Raw genomic sequence first — 26,439 nt, 5'->3', positions numbered from 1 at the left:
GACTATTTACTGTTTCGGGGGCAAACTGTTACAGAGAGTCCATTATCCTATTCTATAGAACCTTGCACTCCGTCCTGTTGCACAGAGAACCTTATCCACACAAGTTCCTTATTTTCGTGCCATAACACAACTGAATGTTAAAATATCACCAAATCAACTAAACCATAGAAGATAATCACAACAAAGCAAATCGCTAGACTATTTACTGTTTCGGGGGCAAACTGTTACAGAGAGTCCATTATCCTATTCTATAGAACCTTGCACCCCGTCCTGGTGCACAGAGAACCTTATCCACACAAGTTCCTTATTTTCGTGCCATAACACAACTGAATGTTAAAATATCACCAAATCAACTAAACCATAGAAGATAATCACAACAAAGCAAATCGCTAGACTATTTACTGTTTCGGGGGCAAACTGTTACAGAGAGTCCATTATCCTATTCTATAGAACCTTGCACCCCGTCCTGGTGCACAGAGAACCTTATCCACACAAGTTCCTTATTTTCGTGCCATAACACAACTGAATGTTAAAATATCACCAAATCAACTAAACCATAGAAGATAATCACAACAAAGCAAATCGCTAGACTATTTACTGTTTCGGGGGCAAACTGTTACAGAGAATTCATTATCTTATTCTATAGAACCTTGCACCCCGTCCTGGTGCACAGAGAACCTTATCCACACAAGTTCCTTATTTTCGTGCCATAACACAACTGAATGTTAAAATATCACCAAATCAACTAAACCATAGAAGATAATCACAACAAAGCAAATCGCTAGACTATTTACTGTTTCGGGGGCAAACTGTTACAGAGAGTCCATTATCCTATTCTATAGAACCTTGCACCCCGTCCTGGTGCACAGAGAACCTTATCCACACAAGTTCCTTATTTTCGTGCCATAACACAACTGAATGTTAAAATATCACCAAATCAACTAAACCATAGAAGATAATCACAACAAAGCAAATCGCTAGACTATTTACTGTTTCGGGGGCAAACTGTTACAGAGAATTCATTATTTTATTCTATAGAACTTTGCACCCCGTCCTGGTGCACAGAGAACCTTATCCACACAAGTTCCTTATTTTCGTGCCATAACACAACTGAATGTTAAAATATCACCAAATCAACTAAACCATAGAAGATAATCACAACAAAGCAAATCGCTAGACTATTTACTGTTTCGGGGGCAAACTGTTACAGAGAGTCCATTATCCTATTCTATAGAACCTTGCACCCCGTCCTGGTGCACAGAGAACCTTATCCACACAAGTTCCTTATTTTCGTGCCATAACACAACTGAATGTTAAAATATCACCAAATCAACTAAACCATAGAAGATAATCACAACAAAGCAAATCGCTAGACTATTTACTGTTTCGGGGGCAAACTGTTACAGAGAGTCCATTATCCTATTCTATAGAACCTTGCACCCCGTCCTGGTGCACAGAGAACCTTATCCACACAAGTTCCTTATTTTCGTGCCATAACACAACTGAATGTTAAAATATCACCAAATCAACTAAACCATAGAAGATAATCACAACAAAGCAAATCGCTAGACTATTTACTGTTTCGGGGGCAAACTGTTACAGAGAGTCCATTATCCTATTCTATAGAACCTTGCACCCCGTCCTGGTGCACAGAGAACCTTATCCACACAAGTTCCTTATTTTCGTGCCATAACACAACTGAATGTTAAAATATCACCAAATCAACTAAACCATAGAAGATAATCACAACAAAGCAAATCGCTAGACTATTTACTGTTTCGGGGGCAAACTGTTACAGAGAGTCCATTATCCTATTCTATAGAACCTTGCACCCCGTCCTGGTGCACAGAGAACCTTATCCACACAAGTTCCTTATTTTCGTGCCATAACACAACTGAATGTTAAAATATCACCAAATCAACTAAACCATAGAAGATAATCACAACAAAGCAAATCGCTAGACTATTTACTGTTTCGGGGGCAAACTGTTACAGAGAATTCATTATCTTATTCTATAGAACCTTGCACCCCGTCCTGGTGCACAGAGAACCTTATCCACACAAGTTCCTTATTTTCGTGCCATAACACAACTGAATGTTAAAATATCACCAAATCAACTAAACCATAGAAGATAATCACAACAAAGCAAATCGCTAGACTATTTACTGTTTCGGGGGCAAACTGTTACAGAGAATTCATTATCTTATTCTATAGAACCTTGCACCCCGTCCTGGTGCACAGAGAACCTTATCCACACAAGTTCCTTATTTTCGTGCCATAACACAACTGAATGTTAAAATATCACCAAATCAACTAAACCATAGAAGATAATCACAACAAAGCAAATCGCTAGACTATTTACTGTTCCGGGGGCAAACTGTTACAGAGAGTCCATTATCCTATTCTATAGAACCTTGCACCCCGTCCTGGTGCACAGAGAGCCTTATCCACACAAGTTCCTTATTTTCGTGCCATAACACAACTGAATGTTAAAATATCACCAAATCAACTAAACCATAGAAGATAATCACAACAAAGCAAATCGCTAGACTATTTACTGTTTCGGGGGCAAACTGTTACAGAGAATTCATTATTTTATTCTATAGAACTTTGCACCCCGTCCTGGTGCACAGAGAACCTTATCCACACAAGTTCCTTATTTTCGTGCCATAACACAACTGAATGTTAAAATATCACCAAATCAACTAAACCATAGAAGATAATCACAACAAAGCAAATCGCTAGACTATTTACTGTTTCGGGGGCAAACTGTTACAGAGAATTCATTATCTTATTCTATAGAACCTTGCACCCCGTCCTGGTGCACAGAGAACCTTATCCACACAAGTTCCTTATTTTCGTGCCATAACACAACTGAATGTTAAAATATCACCAAATCAACTAAACCATAGAAGATAATCAAAACAAAGCAAATCGCTAGACTATTTACTGTTTCGGGGGCAAACTGTTACAGAGAGTCCATTATCCTATTCTATAGAACCTTGCACCCCGTCCTGGTGCACAGAGAACCTTATCCACACAAGTTCCTTATTTTCGTGCCATAACACAACTGAATGTTAAAATATCACCAAATCAACTAAACCATAGAAGATAATCACAACAAAGCAAATCGCTAGACTATTTACTGTTTCGGGGGCAAACTGTTACAGAGAGTCCATTATCCTATTCTATAGAACCTTGCACCCCGTCCTGGTGCACAGAGAACCTTATCCACACAAGTTCCTTATTTTCGTGCCATAACACAACTGAATGTTAAAATATCACCAAATCAACTAAACCATAGAAGATAATCACAACAAAGCAAATCGCTAGACTATTTACTGTTTCGGGGGCAAACTGTTACAGAGAATTCATTATCTTATTCTATAGAACCTTGCACCCCGTCCTGGTGCACAGAGAACCTTATCCACACAAGTTCCTTATTTTCGTGCCATAACACAACTGAATGTTAAAATATCACCAAATCAACTAAACCATAGAAGATAATCACAACAAAGCAAATCGCTAGACTATTTACTGTTCCGGGGGCAAACTGTTACAGAGAGTCCATTATCCTATTCTATAGAACCTTGCACCCCGTCCTGGTGCACAGAGAGCCTTATCCACACAAGTTCCTTATTTTCGTGCCATAACACAACTGAATGTTAAAATATCACCAAATCAACTAAACCATAGAAGATAATCACAACAAAGCAAATCGCTAGACTATTTACTGTTTCGGGGGCAAACTGTTACAGAGAATTCATTATTTTATTCTATAGAACTTTGCACCCCGTCCTGGTGCACAGAGAACCTTATCCACACAAGTTCCTTATTTTCGTGCCATAACACAACTGAATGTTAAAATATCACCAAATCAACTAAACCATAGAAGATAATCACAACAAAGCAAATCGCTAGACTATTTACTGTTTCGGGGGCAAACTGTTACAGAGAATTCATTATCTTATTCTATAGAACCTTGCACCCCGTCCTGGTGCACAGAGAACCTTATCCACACAAGTTCCTTATTTTCGTGCCATAACACAACTGAATGTTAAAATATCACCAAATCAACTAAACCATAGAAGATAATCACAACAAAGCAAATCGCTAGACTATTTACTGTTTCGGGGGCAAACTGTTACAGAGAGTCCATTATCCTATTCTATAGAACCTTGCACTCCGTCCTGTTGCACAGAGAACCTTATCCACACAAGTTCCTTATTTTCGTGCCATAACACAACTGAATGTTAAAATATCACCAAATCAACTAAACCATAGAAGATAATCACAACAAAGCAAATCGCTAGACTATTTACTGTTTCGGGGGCAAACTGTTACAGAGAGTCCATTATCCTATTCTATAGAACCTTGCACCCCGTCCTGGTGCACAGAGAACCTTATCCACACAAGTTCCTTATTTTCGTGCCATAACACAACTGAATGTTAAAATATCACCAAATCAACTAAACCATAGAAGATAATCACAACAAAGCAAATCGCTAGACTATTTACTGTTTCGGGGGCAAACTGTTACAGAGAATTCATTATCTTATTCTATAGAACCTTGCACCCCGTCCTGGTGCACAGAGAACCTTATCCACACAAGTTCCTTATTTTCGTGCCATAACACAACTGAATGTTAAAATATCACCAAATCAACTAAACCATAGAAGATAATCACAACAAAGCAAATCGCTAGACTATTTACTGTTTCGGGGGCAAACTGTTACAGAGAATTCATTATCTTATTCTATAGAACCTTGCACCCCGTCCTGGTGCACAGAGAACCTTATCCACACAAGTTCCTTATTTTCGTGCCATAACACAACTGAATGTTAAAATATCACCAAATCAACTAAACCATAGAAGATAATCACAACAAAGCAAATCGCTAGACTATTTACTGTTTCGGGGGCAAACTGTTACAGAGAGTCCATTATCCTATTCTATAGAACCTTGCACCCCGTCCTGGTGCACAGAGAACCTTATCCACACAAGTTCCTTATTTTCGTGCCATAACACAACTGAATGTTAAAATATCACCAAATCAACTAAACCATAGAAGATAATCACAACAAAGCAAATCGCTAGACTATTTACTGTTTCGGGGGCAAACTGTTACAGAGAGTCCATTATCCTATTCTATAGAACCTTGCACCCCGTCCTGGTGCACAGAGAACCTTATCCACACAAGTTCCTTATTTTCGTGCCATAACACAACTGAATGTTAAAATATCACCAAATCAACTAAACCATAGAAGATAATCACAACAAAGCAAATCGCTAGACTATTTACTGTTTCGGGGGCAAACTGTTACAGAGAATTCATTATCTTATTCTATAGAACCTTGCACCCCGTCCTGGTGCACAGAGAACCTTATCCACACAAGTTCCTTATTTTCGTGCCATAACACAACTGAATGTTAAAATATCACCAAATCAACTAAACCATAGAAGATAATCACAACAAAGCAAATCGCTAGACTATTTACTGTTTCGGGGGCAAACTGTTACAGAGAATTCATTATCTTATTCTATAGAACCTTGCACCCCGTCCTGGTGCACAGAGAACCTTATCCACACAAGTTCCTTATTTTCGTGCCATAACACAACTGAATGTTAAAATATCACCAAATCAACTAAACCATAGAAGATAATCACAACAAAGCAAATCGCTAGACTATTTACTGTTCCGGGGGCAAACTGTTACAGAGAGTCCATTATCCTATTCTATAGAACCTTGCACCCCGTCCTGGTGCACAGAGAGCCTTATCCACACAAGTTCCTTATTTTCGTGCCATAACACAACTGAATGTTAAAATATCACCAAATCAACTAAACCATAGAAGATAATCACAACAAAGCAAATCGCTAGACTATTTACTGTTTCGGGGGCAAACTGTTACAGAGAATTCATTATTTTATTCTATAGAACTTTGCACCCCGTCCTGGTGCACAGAGAACCTTATCCACACAAGTTCCTTATTTTCGTGCCATAACACAACTGAATGTTAAAATATCACCAAATCAACTAAACCATAGAAGATAATCACAACAAAGCAAATCGCTAGACTATTTACTGTTTCGGGGGCAAACTGTTACAGAGAATTCATTATCTTATTCTATAGAACCTTGCACCCCGTCCTGGTGCACAGAGAACCTTATCCACACAAGTTCCTTATTTTCGTGCCATAACACAACTGAATGTTAAAATATCACCAAATCAACTAAACCATAGAAGATAATCACAACAAAGCAAATCGCTAGACTATTTACTGTTTCGGGGGCAAACTGTTACAGAGAGTCCATTATCCTATTCTATAGAACCTTGCACCCCGTCCTGGTGCACAGAGAACCTTATCCACACAAGTTCCTTATTTTCGTGCCATAACACAACTGAATGTTAAAATATCACCAAATCAACTAAACCATAGAAGATAATCACAACAAAGCAAATCGCTAGACTATTTACTGTTTCGGGGGCAAACTGTTACAGAGAGTCCATTATCCTATTCTATAGAACCTTGCACCCCGTCCTGGTGCACAGAGAACCTTATCCACACAAGTTCCTTATTTTCGTGCCATAACACAACTGAATGTTAAAATATCACCAAATCAACTAAACCATAGAAGATAATCACAACAAAGCAAATCGCTAGACTATTTACTGTTTCGGGGGCAAACTGTTACAGAGAGTCCATTATCTTATTCTATAGAACCTTGCACCCCGTCCTGGTGCACAGAGAACCTTATCCACACAAGTTCCTTATTTTCGTGCCATAACACAACTGAATGTTAAAATATCACCAAATCAACTAAACCATAGAAGATAATCACAACAAAGCAAATCGCTAGACTATTTACTGTTTCGGGGGCAAACTGTTACAGAGAGTCCATTATCCTATTCTATAGAACCTTGCACCCCGTCCTGGTGCACAGAGAACCTTATCCACACAAGTTCCTTATTTTCGTGCCATAACACAACTGAATGTTAAAATATCACCAAATCAACTAAACCATAGAAGATAATCACAACAAAGCAAATCGCTAGACTATTTACTGTTTCGGGGGCAAACTGTTACAGAGAGTCCATTATCCTATTCTATAGAACCTTGCACCCCGTCCTGGTGCACAGAGAACCTTATCCACACAAGTTCCTTATTTTCGTGCCATAACACAACTGAATGTTAAAATATCACCAAATCAACTAAACCATAGAAGATAATCACAACAAAGCAAATCGCTAGACTATTTACTGTTTCGGGGGCAAACTGTTACAGAGAGTCCATTATCCTATTCTATAGAACCTTGCACCCCGTCCTGGTGCACAGAGAACCTTATCCACACAAGTTCCTTATTTTCGTGCCATAACACAACTGAATGTTAAAATATCACCAAATCAACTAAACCATAGAAGATAATCACAACAAAGCAAATCGCTAGACTATTTACTGTTTCGGGGGCAAACTGTTACAGAGAATTCATTATCTTATTCTATAGAACCTTGCACCCCGTCCTGGTGCACAGAGAACCTTATCCACACAAGTTCCTTATTTTCGTGCCATAACACAACTGAATGTTAAAATATCACCAAATCAACTAAACCATAGAAGATAATCACAACAAAGCAAATCGCTAGACTATTTACTGTTTCGGGGGCAAACTGTTACAGAGAATTCATTATCTTATTCTATAGAACCTTGCACCCCGTCCTGGTGCACAGAGAACCTTATCCACACAAGTTCCTTATTTTCGTGCCATAACACAACTGAATGTTAAAATATCACCAAATCAACTAAACCATAGAAGATAATCACAACAAAGCAAATCGCTAGACTATTTACTGTTCCGGGGGCAAACTGTTACAGAGAGTCCATTATCCTATTCTATAGAACCTTGCACCCCGTCCTGGTGCACAGAGAGCCTTATCCACACAAGTTCCTTATTTTCGTGCCATAACACAACTGAATGTTAAAATATCACCAAATCAACTAAACCATAGAAGATAATCACAACAAAGCAAATCGCTAGACTATTTACTGTTTCGGGGGCAAACTGTTACAGAGAATTCATTATTTTATTCTATAGAACTTTGCACCCCGTCCTGGTGCACAGAGAACCTTATCCACACAAGTTCCTTATTTTCGTGCCATAACACAACTGAATGTTAAAATATCACCAAATCAACTAAACCATAGAAGATAATCACAACAAAGCAAATCGCTAGACTATTTACTGTTTCGGGGGCAAACTGTTACAGAGAATTCATTATCTTATTCTATAGAACCTTGCACCCCGTCCTGGTGCACAGAGAACCTTATCCACACAAGTTCCTTATTTTCGTGCCATAACACAACTGAATGTTAAAATATCACCAAATCAACTAAACCATAGAAGATAATCAAAACAAAGCAAATCGCTAGACTATTTACTGTTTCGGGGGCAAACTGTTACAGAGAGTCCATTATCCTATTCTATAGAACCTTGCACCCCGTCCTGGTGCACAGAGAACCTTATCCACACAAGTTCCTTATTTTCGTGCCATAACACAACTGAATGTTAAAATATCACCAAATCAACTAAACCATAGAAGATAATCACAACAAAGCAAATCGCTAGACTATTTACTGTTTCGGGGGCAAACTGTTACAGAGAGTCCATTATCCTATTCTATAGAACCTTGCACCCCGTCCTGGTGCACAGAGAACCTTATCCACACAAGTTCCTTATTTTCGTGCCATAACACAACTGAATGTTAAAATATCACCAAATCAACTAAACCATAGAAGATAATCACAACAAAGCAAATCGCTAGACTATTTACTGTTTCGGGGGCAAACTGTTACAGAGAGTCCATTATCTTATTCTATAGAACCTTGCACCCCGTCCTGGTGCACAGAGAACCTTATCCACACAAGTTCCTTATTTTCGTGCCATAACACAACTGAATGTTAAAATATCACCAAATCAACTAAACCATAGAAGATAATCACAACAAAGCAAATCGCTAGACTATTTACTGTTTCGGGGGCAAACTGTTACAGAGAGTCCATTATCCTATTCTATAGAACCTTGCACCCCGTCCTGGTGCACAGAGAACCTTATCCACACAAGTTCCTTATTTTCGTGCCATAACACAACTGAATGTTAAAATATCACCAAATCAACTAAACCATAGAAGATAATCACAACAAAGCAAATCGCTAGACTATTTACTGTTTCGGGGGCAAACTGTTACAGAGAGTCCATTATCCTATTCTATAGAACCTTGCACCCCGTCCTGGTGCACAGAGAACCTTATCCACACAAGTTCCTTATTTTCGTGCCATAACACAACTGAATGTTAAAATATCACCAAATCAACTAAACCATAGAAGATAATCACAACAAAGCAAATCGCTAGACTATTTACTGTTTCGGGGGCAAACTGTTACAGAGAATTCATTATCTTATTCTATAGAACCTTGCACCCCGTCCTGGTGCACAGAGAACCTTATCCACACAAGTTCCTTATTTTCGTGCCATAACACAACTGAATGTTAAAATATCACCAAATCAACTAAACCATAGAAGATAATCACAACAAAGCAAATCGCTAGACTATTTACTGTTTCGGGGGCAAACTGTTACAGAGAATTCATTATCTTATTCTATAGAACCTTGCACCCCGTCCTGGTGCACAGAGAACCTTATCCACACAAGTTCCTTATTTTCGTGCCATAACACAACTGAATGTTAAAATATCACCAAATCAACTAAACCATAGAAGATAATCACAACAAAGCAAATCGCTAGACTATTTACTGTTCCGGGGGCAAACTGTTACAGAGAGTCCATTATCCTATTCTATAGAACCTTGCACCCCGTCCTGGTGCACAGAGAGCCTTATCCACACAAGTTCCTTATTTTCGTGCCATAACACAACTGAATGTTAAAATATCACCAAATCAACTAAACCATAGAAGATAATCACAACAAAGCAAATCGCTAGACTATTTACTGTTTCGGGGGCAAACTGTTACAGAGAATTCATTATTTTATTCTATAGAACTTTGCACCCCGTCCTGGTGCACAGAGAACCTTATCCACACAAGTTCCTTATTTTCGTGCCATAACACAACTGAATGTTAAAATATCACCAAATCAACTAAACCATAGAAGATAATCACAACAAAGCAAATCGCTAGACTATTTACTGTTTCGGGGGCAAACTGTTACAGAGAATTCATTATCTTATTCTATAGAACCTTGCACCCCGTCCTGGTGCACAGAGAACCTTATCCACACAAGTTCCTTATTTTCGTGCCATAACACAACTGAATGTTAAAATATCACCAAATCAACTAAACCATAGAAGATAATCACAACAAAGCAAATCGCTAGACTATTTACTGTTTCGGGGGCAAACTGTTACAGAGAGTCCATTATCTTATTCTATAGAACCTTGCACCCCGCCCTGGTGCACAGAGAACCTTATCCACACAAGTTCCTTATTTTCGTGCCATAACACAACTGAATGTTAAAATATCACCAAATCAATTAAACCATAGAAGATAATCACAACAAAGCAAATCGCTAGACTATTTACTGTTTCGGGGGCAAACTGTTACAGAGAATTCATTATCTTATTCTATAGAACCTTGCACCCCGTCCTGGTGCACAGAGAACCTTATCCACACAAGTTCCTTATTTTCGTGCCATAACACAACTGAATGTTAAAATATCACCAAATCAACTAAACCATAGAAGATAATCACAACAAAGCAAATCGCTAGACTATTTACTGTTTCGGGGGCAAACTGTTACAGAGAGTCCATTATCCTATTCTATAGAACCTTGCACCCCGTCCTGGTGCACAGAGAACCTTATCCACACAAGTTCCTTATTTTCGTGCCATAACACAACTGAATGTTAAAATATCACCAAATCAACTAAACCATAGAAGATAATCACAACAAAGCAAATCGCTAGACTATTTACTGTTTCGGGGGCAAACTGTTACAGAGAGTCCATTATCCTATTCTATAGAACCTTGCACCCCGTCCTGGTGCACAGAGAACCTTATCCACACAAGTTCCTTATTTTCGTGCCATAACACAACTGAATGTTAAAATATCACCAAATCAACTAAACCATAGAAGATAATCACAACAAAGCAAATCGCTAGACTATTTACTGTTTCGGGGGCAAACTGTTACAGAGAGTCCATTATCCTATTCTATAGAACCTTGCACCCCGTCCTGGTGCACAGAGAACCTTATCCACACAAGTTCCTTATTTTCGTGCCATAACACAACTGAATGTTAAAATATCACCAAATCAACTAAACCATAGAAGATAATCACAACAAAGCAAATCGCTAGACTATTTACTGTTTCGGGGGCAAACTGTTACAGAGAGTCCATTATCCTATTCTATAGAACCTTGCACCCCGTCCTGGTGCACAGAGAACCTTATCCACACAAGTTCCTTATTTTCGTGCCATAACACAACTGAATGTTAAAATATCACCAAATCAACTAAACCATAGAAGATAATCACAACAAAGCAAATCGCTAGACTATTTACTGTTTCGGGGGCAAACTGTTACAGAGAATTCATTATCTTATTCTATAGAACCTTGCACCCCGTCCTGGTGCACAGAGAACCTTATCCACACAAGTTCCTTATTTTCGTGCCATAACACAACTGAATGTTAAAATATCACCAAATCAACTAAACCATAGAAGATAATCACAACAAAGCAAATCGCTAGACTATTTACTGTTTCGGGGGCAAACTGTTACAGAGAATTCATTATCTTATTCTATAGAACCTTGCACCCCGTCCTGGTGCACAGAGAACCTTATCCACACAAGTTCCTTATTTTCGTGCCATAACACAACTGAATGTTAAAATATCACCAAATCAACTAAACCATAGAAGATAATCACAACAAAGCAAATCGCTAGACTATTTACTGTTCCGGGGGCAAACTGTTACAGAGAGTCCATTATCCTATTCTATAGAACCTTGCACCCCGTCCTGGTGCACAGAGAGCCTTATCCACACAAGTTCCTTATTTTCGTGCCATAACACAACTGAATGTTAAAATATCACCAAATCAACTAAACCATAGAAGATAATCACAACAAAGCAAATCGCTAGACTATTTACTGTTTCGGGGGCAAACTGTTACAGAGAATTCATTATTTTATTCTATAGAACTTTGCACCCCGTCCTGGTGCACAGAGAACCTTATCCACACAAGTTCCTTATTTTCGTGCCATAACACAACTGAATGTTAAAATATCACCAAATCAACTTAACCATAGAAGATAATCACAACAAAGCAAATCGCTAGACTATTTACTGTTTCGGGGGCAAACTGTTACAGAGAATTCATTATCTTATTCTATAGAACCTTGCACCCCGTCCTGGTGCACAGAGAACCTTATCCACACAAGTTCCTTATTTTCGTGCCATAACACAACTGAATGTTAAAATATCACCAAATCAACTAAACCATAGAAGATAATCAAAACAAAGCAAATCGCTAGACTATTTACTGTTTCGGGGGCAAACTGTTACAGAGAGTCCATTATCCTATTCTATAGAACCTTGCACCCCGTCCTGGTGCACAGAGAACCTTATCCACACAAGTTCCTTATTTTCGTGCCATAACACAACTGAATGTTAAAATATCACCAAATCAACTAAACCATAGAAGATAATCACAACAAAGCAAATCGCTAGACTATTTACTGTTTCGGGGGCAAACTGTTACAGAGAGTCCATTATCCTATTCTATAGAACCTTGCACCCCGTCCTGGTGCACAGAGAACCTTATCCACACAAGTTCCTTATTTTCGTGCCATAACACAACTGAATGTTAAAATATCACCAAATCAACTAAACCATAGAAGATAATCACAACAAAGCAAATCGCTAGACTATTTACTGTTTCGGGGGCAAACTGTTACAGAGAGTCCATTATCTTATTCTATAGAACCTTGCACCCCGTCCTGGTGCACAGAGAACCTTATCCACACAAGTTCCTTATTTTCGTGCCATAACACAACTGAATGTTAAAATATCACCAAATCAACTAAACCATAGAAGATAATCACAACAAAGCAAATCGCTAGACTATTTACTGTTTCGGGGGCAAACTGTTACAGAGAGTCCATTATCCTATTCTATAGAACCTTGCACCCCGTCCTGGTGCACAGAGAACCTTATCCACACAAGTTCCTTATTTTCGTGCCATAACACAACTGAATGTTAAAATATCACCAAATCAACTAAACCATAGAAGATAATCACAACAAAGCAAATCGCTAGACTATTTACTGTTTCGGGGGCAAACTGTTACAGAGAGTCCATTATCCTATTCTATAGAACCTTGCACCCCGTCCTGGTGCACAGAGAACCTTATCCACACAAGTTCCTTATTTTCGTGCCATAACACAACTGAATGTTAAAATATCACCAAATCAACTAAACCATAGAAGATAATCACAACAAAGCAAATCGCTAGACTATTTACTGTTTCGGGGGCAAACTGTTACAGAGAATTCATTATCTTATTCTATAGAACCTTGCACCCCGTCCTGGTGCACAGAGAACCTTATCCACACAAGTTCCTTATTTTCGTGCCATAACACAACTGAATGTTAAAATATCACCAAATCAACTAAACCATAGAAGATAATCACAACAAAGCAAATCGCTAGACTATTTACTGTTTCGGGGGCAAACTGTTACAGAGAATTCATTATCTTATTCTATAGAACCTTGCACCCCGTCCTGGTGCACAGAGAACCTTATCCACACAAGTTCCTTATTTTCGTGCCATAACACAACTGAATGTTAAAATATCACCAAATCAACTAAACCATAGAAGATAATCACAACAAAGCAAATCGCTAGACTATTTACTGTTCCGGGGGCAAACTGTTACAGAGAGTCCATTATCCTATTCTATAGAACCTTGCACCCCGTCCTGGTGCACAGAGAGCCTTATCCACACAAGTTCCTTATTTTCGTGCCATAACACAACTGAATGTTAAAATATCACCAAATCAACTAAACCATAGAAGATAATCACAACAAAGCAAATCGCTAGACTATTTACTGTTTCGGGGGCAAACTGTTACAGAGAATTCATTATTTTATTCTATAGAACTTTGCACCCCGTCCTGGTGCACAGAGAACCTTATCCACACAAGTTCCTTATTTTCGTGCCATAACACAACTGAATGTTAAAATATCACCAAATCAACTAAACCATAGAAGATAATCACAACAAAGCAAATCGCTAGACTATTTACTGTTTCGGGGGCAAACTGTTACAGAGAATTCATTATCTTATTCTATAGAACCTTGCACCCCGTCCTGGTGCACAGAGAACCTTATCCACACAAGTTCCTTATTTTCGTGCCATAACACAACTGAATGTTAAAATATCACCAAATCAACTAAACCATAGAAGATAATCACAACAAAGCAAATCGCTAGACTATTTACTGTTTCGGGGGCAAACTGTTACAGAGAGTCCATTATCTTATTCTATAGAACCTTGCACCCCGCCCTGGTGCACAGAGAACCTTATCCACACAAGTTCCTTATTTTCGTGCCATAACACAACTGAATGTTAAAATATCACCAAATCAATTAAACCATAGAAGATAATCACAACAAAGCAAATCGCTAGACTATTTACTGTTTCGGGGGCAAACTGTTACAGAGAATTCATTATCTTATTCTATAGAACCTTGCACCCCGTCCTGGTGCACAGAGAACCTTATCCACACAAGTTCCTTATTTTCGTGCCATAACACAACTGAATGTTAAAATATCACCAAATCAACTAAACCATAGAAGATAATCACAACAAAGCAAATCGCTAGACTATTTACTGTTTCGGGGGCAAACTGTTACAGAGAGTCCATTATCCTATTCTATAGAACCTTGCACCCCGTCCTGGTGCACAGAGAACCTTATCCACACAAGTTCCTTATTTTCGTGCCATAACACAACTGAATGTTAAAATATCACCAAATCAACTAAACCATAGAAGATAATCACAACAAAGCAAATCGCTAGACTATTTACTGTTTCGGGGGCAAACTGTTACAGAGAGTCCATTATCCTATTCTATAGAACCTTGCACCCCGTCCTGGTGCACAGAGAACCTTATCCACACAAGTTCCTTATTTTCGTGCCATAACACAACTGAATGTTAAAATATCACCAAATCAACTAAACCATAGAAGATAATCACAACAAAGCAAATCGCTAGACTATTTACTGTTTCGGGGGCAAACTGTTACAGAGAGTCCATTATCCTATTCTATAGAACCTTGCACCCCGTCCTGGTGCACAGAGAACCTTATCCACACAAGTTCCTTATTTTCGTGCCATAACACAACTGAATGTTAAAATATCACCAAATCAACTAAACCATAGAAGATAATCACAACAAAGCAAATCGCTAGACTATTTACTGTTTCGGGGGCAAACTGTTACAGAGAGTCCATTATCCTATTCTATAGAACCTTGCACCCCGTCCTGGTGCACAGAGAACCTTATCCACACAAGTTCCTTATTTTCGTGCCATAACACAACTGAATGTTAAAATATCACCAAATCAACTAAACCATAGAAGATAATCACAACAAAGCAAATCGCTAGACTATTTACTGTTTCGGGGGCAAACTGTAACATATTTGTGTTAAAGAGAGTTCATATTTGTTAAAAGTCTCAGCATGATAAAGATCTCAAAGCTTGTACCATGGCAATGTAAGCAACTCAACATAAAGGCCTAGGCCCAACATAAAGACTGTTAGAAATGTCAAATGGTGAAATCAATTCGGGACAAAATGATGAACCCTTTTAAATCATGTCAAGATGTAGCTTAAAAGGAGTCTCACCTAAACCAAAGTAATCTGAGTAGTATCATTCCTATCCATTTTACACTCTCCGAAGCAACTTAGCGCGCGGAATTGAAGCGCCATTTTGTTTATATTGAGCATGGTGCAGCCTCTATTTGATGCTAGTGGTCATTTTTCCTTAGTTTGGCCTATTGTTTTCCCTATTGTTTTGCCCCACTTCAACCCCAATTATTTCGAAAACGGTGCATTTAAGACCCTTTATCTAGAGTGTCAATCAACTCAGCGTAATTTTCTACACCAGAAACATTTAATGATTTTTTCACTTATTTTGAAAAGTATCACCCCTTCCTTAATACATTTAACCGAGGCCCTATTGTTTCACCAGGACGCGCCGCTAAAACCCCTCTATAGTAGTGAAGTAAGGAATGTTCGAAAAATATGGAAAAATAGTAAATTAGCTTTTAAGATTACCAGCTTTTGATACAATGGGTAAATATACTTCATCTCTAGCATAGTACCAGAGGTCTTGGAAATTCTATATGGTTTTGGTGTAAATTGCATCTAAAGTTTGGTCATTCCCTAGGTGGGTTATGACCAATTCAATTCACTTCAATTCATTAAATGTTCTGTTCTGCTTTTGATTGTGGGTATCTTTAACTTTGGTATTGGGAAATACCCCTAACCTAGGGGCCATCAGGGAGTTAGTATCAATGTGAAATAACTTTCATACATCATTTTAAACTTAAATTAGCGCTAGCAATTGGTTTTGAAGGGCTTTAAAACACATAATTTAAGGGGCCTGTATATATCAATGCATGTATTTAGAAGACACGTAAAGAAACAAAAATGAAAAGTTGTTCTTTGGTAGACACTTTTTCTACTTTGAAAACTTAAAGAAAACTTTTTGTTATGTAGCTACATGAAAAAAATATCTTTATAGCGTTGATACTTCAAAAGGAATAAATCGTAACACAATCAATGGAGAGAACTACAACCTCTAATTAATCTATGAAGGTGTCACAAATGTTCGCAAATAATAGTATAATGTGTAATGATGTTACAAAATTTAAATAAAGTCATTGTCTGATTCCGATGAACTTTCATCCATTTGTTGTCGCATCCCTTCCATGACTGCCTCGTATATTTCATGCTTACGTGTTCGGAGATGATAAGTGTTACTGTCCGCATCATATACACAATCAATGGGGTGAACTACAGCCTCTATACTTTCTTTGAAGGTGATGCCAATTTTCATTTTATACGTGTAGCTTTCGTCAGTCTCTTCCATCTCGGCCATTAATACAGTTTTCTCGTCGTAGTTCACATCGATTACCTTACCTACTAAAATGTTTGGAACAGCCAAAGTCGAATCATTTGTAATTAGAGCAACAATTTGATCTCTAATGGGGTAGTTCCAACAGGACAATTTTCGACGAATCCCTAAACAGTTAGCTGTATTATCTGCCAAGTGTCTTACACCCTTTTTAATTTTGTTCTCAGTTTCCATGGTATAGTATCTTAGTCTCTGAGTTCTCTGACTGTGTGACATAAGTCTTGCGATAGCTGCTTCTATGTTTTTGTCCTTTTCCTCAGACAGAACCCAGTTAACTAAACTTTTACGAAGGGTTCCTGTAGTTACATGCAATTGATCATCCGAATGTTGTGAGAATGACTTGGAGAGATAAACTGTAAATGATTCGGAACTTTCAAATGGCTCTCCACTTTTACGCATGAAAAGAAAGTCGTGTTTCTTATCTTTAAGGAGTATCCTCCTTTCTTTATCTATAAATGTTCGCAAATAGCGCTCTAAATAATCGACGCTCGAAACCGAGATCCGATTGCACCCATAAGTCGAAGAGGTTTTAAAAATGTTTATTTCCAATTCCACTGTGCCATCTTCTTTGAATATAAGATAGTTGTTATTTCTATCTCGCTCTTCATCCTTCTCTTGCACTATTTTAAGTCTTATCATGTCAGTGTTTCTTGCCGGATTAACAGTGGCAAACATTAAAAGAATTAAGAAATCATGATACAATCTTGCCTTATCTATTCTCGTGCCACAAAATGTTTCCAATTCATATTTCATTTTCTTTAATAGTTCCATTGCTTGTCCCCAGTAATAGTTTTTTTTTCTGTCCGTATTTGTATTTTTTCTCCTTCTCTCCTTTTCGTACTCTCTCTGTTAAAAGAAAAGTGAATGCAATCAGCAAAAGAAAACAACACCATCAAGAAGGAAAATGCATACAAAGTGCGTAAAGCGTAGAAGTAACCGACAGCACAACCAACGCTGTAATCTTTTCAAAGCATATTTTATATCAAATTCGCTATTGGACGACGATAATTTGGCAATCTTGGTCACTTTGGCCGTTCTTAGTTCACTTGAAACGTAGATATAAACTCTGAAGTAGATGACTTCAAATTAAATGCTTACCTGCAGCTGAGACTGTATTCTTTTCAGCTGCACAATCTCTTTTATTTCCATAAGGTTTCCGCTATTTCTCTTCACATATTTGGCAATATATAAAATCGATTGTACATAGCCTGCCACCGTGCCGTAGCTTAAGGGTTTGGCCAATCGCGTTTGCACGAAAGCATCCACTTTTTTCGTGTTAAGGCAATCTTCAATGTTTGGACTCCGTGTTTCTGTCTCTGCAACAAAAATAAAGTATTCTTTTGCTTTACCAATGATCTTTTTCACTGTTGCCTCTGCAATTTTTCCAGTGGGCCGTTCTGGATTGATTACCTTGCTGTAGAATTCAGCAATTTTCGGAAACTCATTATTAACAGCTTCATGTGTACTATTGTGTGGATCTCGGTAATTAACGCTGTAGTCTTCCATTCTAACATCTTCGAAAGATTCCACATCAGTCATGGAGTTTGTGGCCTCCCCGCACATTTCATTCGTTGAAATTTTATCGTTTGCTTCAATCGTTGTGGTGCTTTGGAGCTGTTTGAAGATTTGCTGTTTGTGTTTGCTGTTAAGTTTTTGAAAATCTCCCATATCTATCAGCCAGTGTCCCCCTTTCTGTTTTCCAAAACGTGACTGCAGCTTTGCACATATCGTCCCTTGGGCTAATCTAGCCCTTATACCCATTCGGTGGAGCATGGTTTTGAAGGCTGATCCAGTCATGTGCTGGAAATCTGTTTTAACGTCCGCCAGTGCCACGTATTGATTTCCATCAATTTCAAACAGATCTCTGTCCAGAATTTTGGTAGGTTCTAAATAAAAATATTCTGGTTACATGTATAAAAAGGAAACTGGTTCCAAGAAAACTGATAACAAAATGCAATCGTGTTGAAAAAGTCTTGTTGCAAAAGTATATGTTTCGACCATCAATCTGTGAGAAAACATCCTTTCTATTGTAAATAATTAACGATAAGGAAACAACTTGCCATGAAAATTTGAATCCATTTCGTTCTTTAACGAGGGACAATTGCTTGATCCTACAAGGAAAATATGCTGATTCAATAAAAGGAAATTATGATGTTTTGCTACAAATACTTTTTTCTACTCTATCGCCCCGCGATCTCACTACGCCCATCAAAATACGTGAAATAAATGGAAAACCAGGTTAGAGAAATTCGGTTTAGAAATTTGGTCACACCCGAACCAAGCCCCAATGAAGCTTTTCTTATAAAAACGCAATTCTAGTTATATGCATCTGGTTACATTGACAAAACAAGCTGGAAGACAACTGGTTACATGATGTAACCAGATAAAAAAGTCATCTGGTTAAAACGCGCTGCTTTCAACGGGGACTAGCCTTATTGAAACTCGTTTTATATTATTGAAACTCTTTCATAAATATCAATTCTGGTAGCATGCATCTGGTTACATCGAAAAAACCGGCTGGAAGACAACTGGTTACATGATGTAACCAGATAGAAAAACCATCTGGTTTAAACGATCTGCTTTCAACGGGAACTAGCCTTATTGAAACTCGTTTAATATTACTGACACTCTTTCATAAAACGCAATTCTTGTTATATGCATCTGGTTACATTGACAAAACAAGCTGGAAGACAACTGGTTACATTATGTAACCAGATAAAAAAGTCATCTGGTTAAAACGCGCTGCTTTCAACGGGAACTAGCCTTATTGAAACTCGTTTTATATTATTGAAACTCTTTCATAAATATCAATTCTGGTTGCATGCATCTGGTTACATCGAAAAAACCGGCTGGAAGACAACTGGTTACATGATGTAACCAGATAGAAAAACCATCTGGTTTAAACGATCTGCTTTCAACGGGAACTAGCCTTATTGAAACTCGTTTAATATTATTGACACTCTTTCATAAAACTCAATTCTGGTTGCATGCATCTGGTTACATCGACAAAACAGGCTGGAAGACAACTGGTCAATGATGTAACCAGATAAAAAAGTTATTTGGTTTAAACAATCTGGTTTCAACGGGAGCTAGCCCTAGTCAAACTAGTTACATTAAAGCGCAATTCTGGCTAAATGTTTCTAATATGATAGAGGAAACTGGTTACAAGACAACTGGTTTCATGATGAAACCAGATAGAATTTTATGCATAACAAGTTTAAACATAAAATCAAACGGACTGGACCCCCCCCCCCCCGGGCTGCGAATGCAGCAAACTACAAGCAGACCTTCCCTTTATGGAATGCGGCACCCCCCTCGTCCCTTATCACGAGAGATGCTGCCAAAAAGAAGATTCTAAAATTTTGACCTAACTCTGGCAATAGTTTTACCCTAATTTTGTGAAACAAGTTTAAGATGTAACCAGATATAAGCAATCTCGCTACGCGCATCAAACTACGTAAAATAAATGAAAAACCAGGTTAGAGAAATCAGTTTAGAAATTTGGTCACACCCGAACTAAGCCCCAATGAAGCTTTTCTTATAGAAACGCAATTCGGGTTATATGCATCTGGTTACATTGACAAAACAGGCTGGAAGACAACTGGTTACATGATGTAACCAGATAAAAAAGTTATTTGGTTTAAACAATCTGGTTTCAACGGGAGCTAGCCCTAGTCAAACTAGTTACATTAAAGCGCAATTCTGGCTAAATGTTTCTAATATCATAGAGGAAACTGGTAACAAGACAACTGATGATGAAACCAGATAGAATTTTATGCATAACAAGTTTAAACATCAAATACAAGGTGTATATTAAAAGTATCTGTTGTCAAGTTCTAAAGATTTGCACTTGTTCAAAAGAATTCTGGTGAATTGCGTTGCCGTTGCCGGTGAAATTGATTGCAAAAAATACAAACAGTAGGAACTATTGAAGTTTTTGATAATCTGGAAATAAACTCACCTAATGAATAGATAAACCAATTTTATTGTCTCACCTCAGCTGACGAGGATTGAATTAATGATTTGGTTCGCGTTTATTCGTGAACTGTACAATATACTTTCTGGTTCTTATATCCACGTTGGAGACTTTGTATCAACATCTGCTTTTATTTCATCAATCGAAAATTGCAACTACACTTCAGCAAATTCACAGTAATTCTGAAACGTTAGTTGGAACACACTCTTATATAACAAACAGTCAACATAGCTATGGTTATCAAAATAAACAAACAAATTGTAGTTAGAATTGAGAATACTATCAAAAGAAACAGTTTTGGTAAATTTAATACACGGATTATTTCCTATGGCTATCAAAATAAACAAACAAACTGTAGTTAGAATTGGGAATACAATCAAAAGAAACAGTTTTAGTAACTTTATCACACGGATTATTTCCTATGGCTATCGAAATAAACAAACAAACTGTAGTTAGAATTGGGAATACAATCAAAGGAAACAGTTTTAGCAAATTTCATACTCACATAATTTCCCACAGCATAAAACAAAAGAGCTGTTAAATGCATTCTTGTTAACTTATGTCGTGTGAGTCAGTAACAGATATGCGCAGTGACATAGGCGTTCGCAGTTACAGCAAACTTACACAGCATGCACTTTATAAGTCATAGTCATAAACCCTTATGGATGATTTTTTAAATACAGAGTTTCAGGAGTAATTGCGATTTTGAAATTTCCATTCGGACACTCGTACCACTCGGACCCCTCTGAAGCATCTGCTCCCCCGGCCCCAGTCTCCCTCTTCCATCTTTATTACCTATCCTTCAAGAGGAACTTCGTTTTCGATACAGTGGTAAGAAAATAAATTTACAGCTGGTATCACGAGCAAAGGATGAACAAAAGAACACAATAAAAAACCTTGATAAATTCTTGTTTGACAAAAAACAACACTTAATTTAACATTCATAAAAACTTGCTAATATGACGTATTGTTATAATTAATAATAACAAGTTTATACGGGAAAAAACGTGTTGTTACAACCAATCTGGTACTGAACTTATTCGCTCATTATACTATCGTTATTTGGGTGAAGTACTACAAGCACCGTACATATTTTACTTGTTCAAGTTAAAATTGATAGGCCTACGTGATATATACCGAAACTTATTATTTTTATAGAAAATTATATATCGAAAGAGAATTAAACTACATAAAAGTCACGGACTTCTTCATTCTCCAGCTCCTTATGATCCGCCAATGAATTGATGTTGTTCTGCTATTGCTCTGACGTCTATCAAAAATAAAATTTTAATAAATAACTAGGGTTTAACGGATAACACAACTGAATGTTAAAATATCACCAAATCAACTAAACCATAGAAGATAATCACAACAAAGCAAATCGCTAGACTATTTACTGTTTCGGGGGCAAACTGTTACAGAGAATTCATTATTTTATTCTATAGAACTTTGCACCCCGTCCTGGTGCACAGAGAACCTTATCCACACAAGTTCCTTATTTTCGTGCCATAACACAACTGAATGTTAAAATATCACCAAATCAACTAAACCATAGAAGATAATCACAACAAAGCAAATCGCTAGACTATTTACTGTTTCGGGGGCAAACTGTTACAGAGAATTCATTATTTTATTCTATAGAACTTTGCACCCCGTCCTGGTGCACAGAGAACCTTATCCACACAAGTTCCTTATTTTCGTGCCATAACACAACTGAATGTTAAAATATCACCAAATCAACTAAACCATAGAAGATAATCACAACAAAGCAAATCGCTAGACTATTTACTGTTTCGGGGGCAAACTGTTACAGAGAGTCCATTATCCTATTCTATAGAACCTTGCACCCCGTCCTGGTGCACAGAGAACCTTATCCACACAAGTTCCTTATTTTCGTGCCATAACACAACTGAATGTTAAAATATCACCAAATCAACTAAACCATAGAAGATAATCACAACAAAGCAAATCGCTAGACTATTTACTGTTTCGGGGGCAAACTGTTACAGAGAGTCCATTATCCTATTCTATAGAACCTTGCACCCCGTCCTGGTGCACAGAGAACCTTATCCACACAAGTTCCTTATTTTCGTGCCATAACACAACTGAATGTTAAAATATCACCAAATCAACTAAACCATAGAAGATAATCACAACAAAGCAAATCGCTAGACTATTTACTGTTTCGGGGGCAAACTGTTACAGAGAGTCCATTATCCTATTCTATAGAACCTTGCACCCCGTCCTGGTGCACAGAGAACCTTATCCACACAAGTTCCTTATTTTCGTGCCATAACACAACTGAATGTTAAAATATCACCAAATCAACTAAACCATAGAAGATAATCACAACAAAGCAAATCGCTAGACTATTTACTGTTTCGGGGGCAAACTGTTACAGAGAATTCATTATCTTATTCTATAGAACCTTGCACCCCGTCCTGGTGCACAGAGAACCTTATCCACACAAGTTCCTTATTTTCGTGCCATAACACAACTGAATGTTAAAATATCACCAAATCAACTAAACCATAGAAGATAATCACAACAAAGCAAATCGCTAGACTATTTACTGTTTCGGGGGCAAACTGTTACAGAGAGTCCATTATCTTATTCTATAGAACCTTGCACCCCGTCCTGGTGCACAGAGAACCTTATCCACACAAGTTCCTTATTTTCGTGCCATAACACAACTGAATGTTAAAATATCACCAAATCAACTAAACCATAGAAGATAATCACAACAAAGCAAATCGCTAGACTATTTACTGTTTCGGGGGCAAACTGTTACAGAGAGTCCATTATCCTATTCTATAGAACCTTGCACCCCGTCCTGGTGCACAGAGAACCTTATCCACACAAGTTCCTTATTTTCGTGCCATAACACAACTGAATGTTAAAATATCACCAAATCAACTAAACCATAGAAGATAATCACAACAAAGCAAATCGCTAGACTATTTACTGTTTCGGGGGCAAACTGTTACAGAGAGTCCATTATCCTATTCTATAGAACCTTGCACCCCGTCCTGGTGCACAGAGAACCTTATCCACACAAGTTCCTTATTTTCGTGCCATAACACAACTGAATGTTAAAATATCACCAAATCAACTAAACCATAGAAGATAATCACAACAAAGCAAATCGCTAGACTATTTACTGTTTCGGGGGCAAACTGTTACAGAGAATTCATTATCTTATTCTATAGAACCTTGCACCCCGTCCTGGTGCACAGAGAACCTTATCCACACAAGTTCCTTATTTTCGTGCCATAACACAACTGAATGTTAAAATATCACCAAATCAACTAAACCATAGAAGATAATCACAACAAAGCAAATCGCTAGACTATTTACTGTTTCGGGGGCAAACTGTTACAGAGAATTCATTATCTTATTCTATAGAACCTTGCACCCCGTCCTGGTGCACAGAGAACCTTATCCACACAAGTTCCTTATTTTCGTGCCATAACACAACTGAATGTTAAAATATCACCAAATCAACTAAACCATAGAAGATAATCACAACAAAGCAAATCGCTAGACTATTTACTGTTTCGGGGGCAAACTGTTACAGAGAGTCCATTATCCTATTCTATAGAACCTTGCACCCCGTCCTGGTGCACAGAGAACCTTATCCACACAAGTTCCTTATTTTCGTGCCATAACACAACTGAATGTTAAAATATCACCAAATCAACTAAACCATAGAAGATAATCACAACAAAGCAAATCGCTAGACTATTTACTGTTTCGGGGGCAAACTGTTACAGAGAGTCCATTATCCTATTCTATAGAACCTTGCACCCCGTCCTGGTGCACAGAGAACCTTATCCACACAAGTTCCTTATTTTCGTGCCATAACACAACTGAATGTTAAAATATCACCAAATCAACTAAACCATAGAAGATAATCACAACAAAGCAAATCGCTAGACTATTTACTGTTTCGGGGGCAAACTGTTACAGAGAATTCATTATCTTATTCTATAGAACCTTGCACCCCGTCCTGGTGCACAGAGAACCTTATCCACACAAGTTCCTTATTTTCGTGCCATAACACAACTGAATGTTAAAATATCACCAAATCAACTAAACCATAGAAGATAATCACAACAAAGCAAATCGCTAGACTATTTACTGTTTCGGGGGCAAACTGTTACAGAGAATTCATTATCTTATTCTATAGAACCTTGCACCCCGTCCTGGTGCACAGAGAACCTTATCCACACAAGTTCCTTATTTTCGTGCCATAACACAACTGAATGTTAAAATATCACCAAATCAACTAAACCATAGAAGATAATCACAACAAAGCAAATCGCTAGACTATTTACTGTTCCGGGGGCAAACTGTTACAGAGAGTCCATTATCCTATTCTATAGAACCTTGCACCCCGTCCTGGTGCACAGAGAGCCTTATCCACACAAGTTCCTTATTTTCGTGCCATAACACAACTGAATGTTAAAATATCACCAAATCAACTAAACCATAGAAGATAATCACAACAAAGCAAATCGCTAGACTATTTACTGTTTCGGGGGCAAACTGTTACAGAGAATTCATTATTTTATTCTATAGAACTTTGCACCCCGTCCTGGTGCACAGAGAACCTTATCCACACAAGTTCCTTATTTTCGTGCCATAACACAACTGAATGTTAAAATATCACCAAATCAACTAAACCATAGAAGATAATCACAACAAAGCAAATCGCTAGACTATTTACTGTTTCGGGGGCAAACTGTTACAGAGAGTCCATTATCCTATTCTATAGAACCTTGCACCCCGTCCTGGTGCACAGAGAACCTTATCCACACAAGTTCCTTATTTTCGTGCCATAACACAACTGAATGTTAAAATATCACCAAATCAACTAAACCATAGAAGATAATCACAACAAAGCAAATCGCTAGACTATTTACTGTTTCGGGGGCAAACTGTTACAGAGAGTCCATTATCCTATTCTATAGAACCTTGCACCCCGTCCTGGTGCACAGAGAACCTTATCCACACAAGTTCCTTATTTTCGTGCCATAACACAACTGAATGTTAAAATATCACCAAATCAACTAAACCATAGAAGATAATCACAACAAAGCAAATCGCTAGACTATTTACTGTTTCGGGGGCAAACTGTTACAGAGAGTCCATTATCCTATTCTATAGAACCTTGCACCCCGTCCTGGTGCACAGAGAACCTTATCCACACAAGTTCCTTATTTTCGTGCCATAACACAACTGAATGT

The 26,439-nt window shown here is 37.9% G+C and overlaps 2 protein-coding genes across 2 annotated transcripts in view; both read right to left on the bottom strand.

Moving 5' to 3' along the window:
- The window catches only part of LOC148960162 (uncharacterized), a 32,770-nt gene extending 13,234 nt beyond the window's left edge, over window positions 1-19,536 (bottom strand). The window contains exons 1-3 of the mRNA XM_089108817.1: window positions 19,275-19,536; window positions 18,313-19,100; window positions 15,921-18,060 (exon numbers count right to left, since the gene is read on the bottom strand). Coding sequence (XP_088964943.1) covers window positions 16,948-18,060; window positions 18,313-19,100; window positions 19,275-19,293 — 1,920 coding nt within the window. The 5' untranslated portion in view covers window positions 19,294-19,536 and the 3' untranslated portion in view covers window positions 15,921-16,947. The remainder of the gene's footprint in view (window positions 1-15,920; window positions 18,061-18,312; window positions 19,101-19,274) is intronic.
- A 2,547-nt stretch (window positions 19,537-22,083) lies between these two features.
- The window catches only part of LOC148960161 (uncharacterized), a 32,770-nt gene continuing 28,414 nt past the window's right edge, over window positions 22,084-26,439 (bottom strand). Inside the window, exon 4 of the mRNA XM_089108818.1 lies at window positions 22,084-22,460. The gene's annotated coding sequence lies outside the window, so the exon portion shown is untranslated. The remainder of the gene's footprint in view (window positions 22,461-26,439) is intronic.

The sequence above is a fragment of the Rhopilema esculentum genome, chromosome 6, assembly GCF_057945365.1.
Source record: "Rhopilema esculentum isolate cy_ngs chromosome 6, ASM5794536v1, whole genome shotgun sequence".
Taxonomy (NCBI): domain Eukaryota; kingdom Metazoa; phylum Cnidaria; class Scyphozoa; order Rhizostomeae; family Rhizostomatidae; genus Rhopilema; species Rhopilema esculentum.
This window is presented reverse-complemented; position numbering and strand designations above follow the sequence as displayed.